This window comes from Octopus bimaculoides, chromosome 19 (assembly GCF_001194135.2).
Source record: "Octopus bimaculoides isolate UCB-OBI-ISO-001 chromosome 19, ASM119413v2, whole genome shotgun sequence".
Lineage (NCBI taxonomy): Eukaryota > Metazoa > Mollusca > Cephalopoda > Octopoda > Octopodidae > Octopus > Octopus bimaculoides.
Window position 1 is genome coordinate 22,666,817 of NC_068999.1, and position 2,401 is coordinate 22,669,217.

General features: G+C 38.2%; 1 protein-coding gene across 1 annotated transcript in view; it reads right to left on the reverse strand.

The window, feature by feature from the left end:
- Window positions 1–1,897, reverse strand: part of LOC106871639 (uncharacterized) — a 19,895-nt gene extending 17,998 nt beyond the window's left edge. Inside the window, exon 1 of the mRNA XM_014918212.2 lies at window positions 1,892–1,897. Coding sequence (XP_014773698.1) covers window positions 1,892–1,897 — 6 coding nt within the window. The remainder of the gene's footprint in view (window positions 1–1,891) is intronic.
- Between the last annotated feature and the right edge of the window lie 504 nt (window positions 1,898–2,401).

Sequence of the window (2,401 nt, forward strand, 5' to 3'; positions counted from 1 at the left end):
ATACGCGCGCGCACACACACACACACACATACGTACGTACATAATACATACATACAAGTTGATTTATATGTTTATGAAAGAAAAGTACGTGTTTTGCATTTAAGAGTGTATAAGAAAAAGATACAAATAGATAGATAGATAGATAGATAGATAAAGATAGAGAGAGAGAGGGCGTGAGGCATTGAGAGAGTGAAAGGGAGAGGTAGAGAGAGAAAGAGTAAGGGAGTGAAAGAGGCAATTGTTGAAACTACATGTTGTACGGAAACTACTGTGTGTGTGTGTGTTTGTGTGTGTGTGTGTGTGTGTGTGTGTGTGTGCGTGCGTGCGAGTGTGTTTGTGTTTCTTTACGTTTAAATAGTTTGATAGGCTACCTGCATCATAATTGCTTTGAACTTTTGGTGTAGGCAAGCATTATTTCCTACTTTTACGATTGTTTCTACGTTTGATGTCTCACTTTAACTGATTGCAACGTCAGTTAATGCTAGCTCATTTATTTGACGCATATAACCTATATTTTTATCATCACATCGCCGTGAATTAGAAAATATTCTATTATTTTCTGTTCATCAAATATGTGGCAGTCCTCTCTTGCTTCTGAATGACAACATCATCAATCGCCTCCTCGTTATATTACTCACAATCTTCGTTTTAACGATTCCAAATGCCTTTATTATTTACGGTGGTTAATTTTTGTTCATGTCCTCAATATACATTTTCCCTCAATCTATTTATCATATTTTTGCTTGTTTTAGTCATTGGACAGAGGCCATGCTGGGGCAACACATTGAAGGGTTCACTCGAGCAAAGTGACTCCAGTACTTACTTTTTAAAGCCTAGTACCTATTCTACCGGTCTCTTTTGTCGAACTGCTAATTTATGAAGACGTACTTCTTCATACTTTTTTTATGTTTCAAAATTAAGATAGAGTTGTTTTTTTCATCTAAAATATACTCTCCTTCATCTTCTACAATGCTCTTCCATCTATCTGGTAGACTTGCAAGGCTCCTCCTTCAAAATTCACTTGTCCGTGAAGAAATATTCTCCTTCAGTACTATTCTGACATCGTCAACAGAATTTATATTTTTTCCACCCATTGATTTTGAAAACTGCTGAATAAATGATAATCAGATGGAGTAATGTCCAGCGAATATGATGGGTGGGGCATCGTTTGCCATTCAAACTGCTCCAGCTTTTCGAAAGTCATCCTCGCTGTATGTGACCGAGCATTATCCTGATGGAAGAACAACTTTCGTCTTGAAACCAAAGATGGTCGTTTTTCTTTTAGCGCTGACTTAAGCCACTCAGGCTGCTCGCAATAGATTTCCGTTGTTATCGTTTGGTTTGGGTTTAAAAGTTTAAAGTGGACTAAACCTTTCATATCCCACCAAACAGATAACAACACCTTACTTTGGTGAAGACCCTCTTTAGTCTGGGGTGCCGGTGTTTCTCATTTCCCTACCACTGTCTTCAGCGCTTTTTAGCCATACAACCATACCTTTTTTCACATTTTTGTTTTAGTTTCCCTACCTCTTTCAAAGGTAGTTGTCAGCCTATTTCCAGGATAGCTTTGATCAAGCTGGCTTATAATCAAAGGCATCACAACCATCATCAGCCAACAAACGATTCAATCGATTGACCTTCTTCCCACAAAATTGCTTGTGAGCTGGAAGAGTTGTCAGCACGTCGGACAAATTGCATAGCGGCATTTCTTCTGATGCATTACATTCTGAGTTCAAATTCCGCCGAGGTGGACTTTGTTTTTCTGTCTTTTGTACCAGCTGACCACTATGGTCGATGTCCTCTTCTCCCAAAACTGCTGGTATTGTGCCAAAATTACAAAGAATACACTGTAATTTTTGTCTTTGGTCAGTAAGTATTATTCCCTACTTACCTCCATCTAGAAATCAAAGGTAATGACTGCTATTTCCTTCAAACTTTGCTTTTGTGACCTGTACATCAATGTTTTTAAACTGACCTATTTTCCATTAAATTTCAGACAGATTCAGTGCTGAGTTGCTGAAGCAGAAATATTACTATAGCATATATTCCACTCAATGCCACAGATTTGCTAGCCAGTTGCTTGACCTTAACCAATTGAGCATGCACCTTGGTGGTTGATAATATGTGCACCTCTGATCGTGAGCAGGAGTAGTGAGGGAGCATCATAGCCATGTGTGGAGAGGGATTCTTCGGGGTTTGAATAGATGTAAGAAAAGCAAAGTTTGAAGGAAATATTAGTGACTTTTCATTACTTTGTAGGGGTAAGCAAATAGGAAATAACAGTTGTTACCCAAGGACAAAAATCGTGTTACACAGTGTTATTATCATTAAATGGATAATAATGACACTCTGGAACAACACTTGTCTAAATCTCTTAGTGTATTTTGTTACGTTCTTTGGC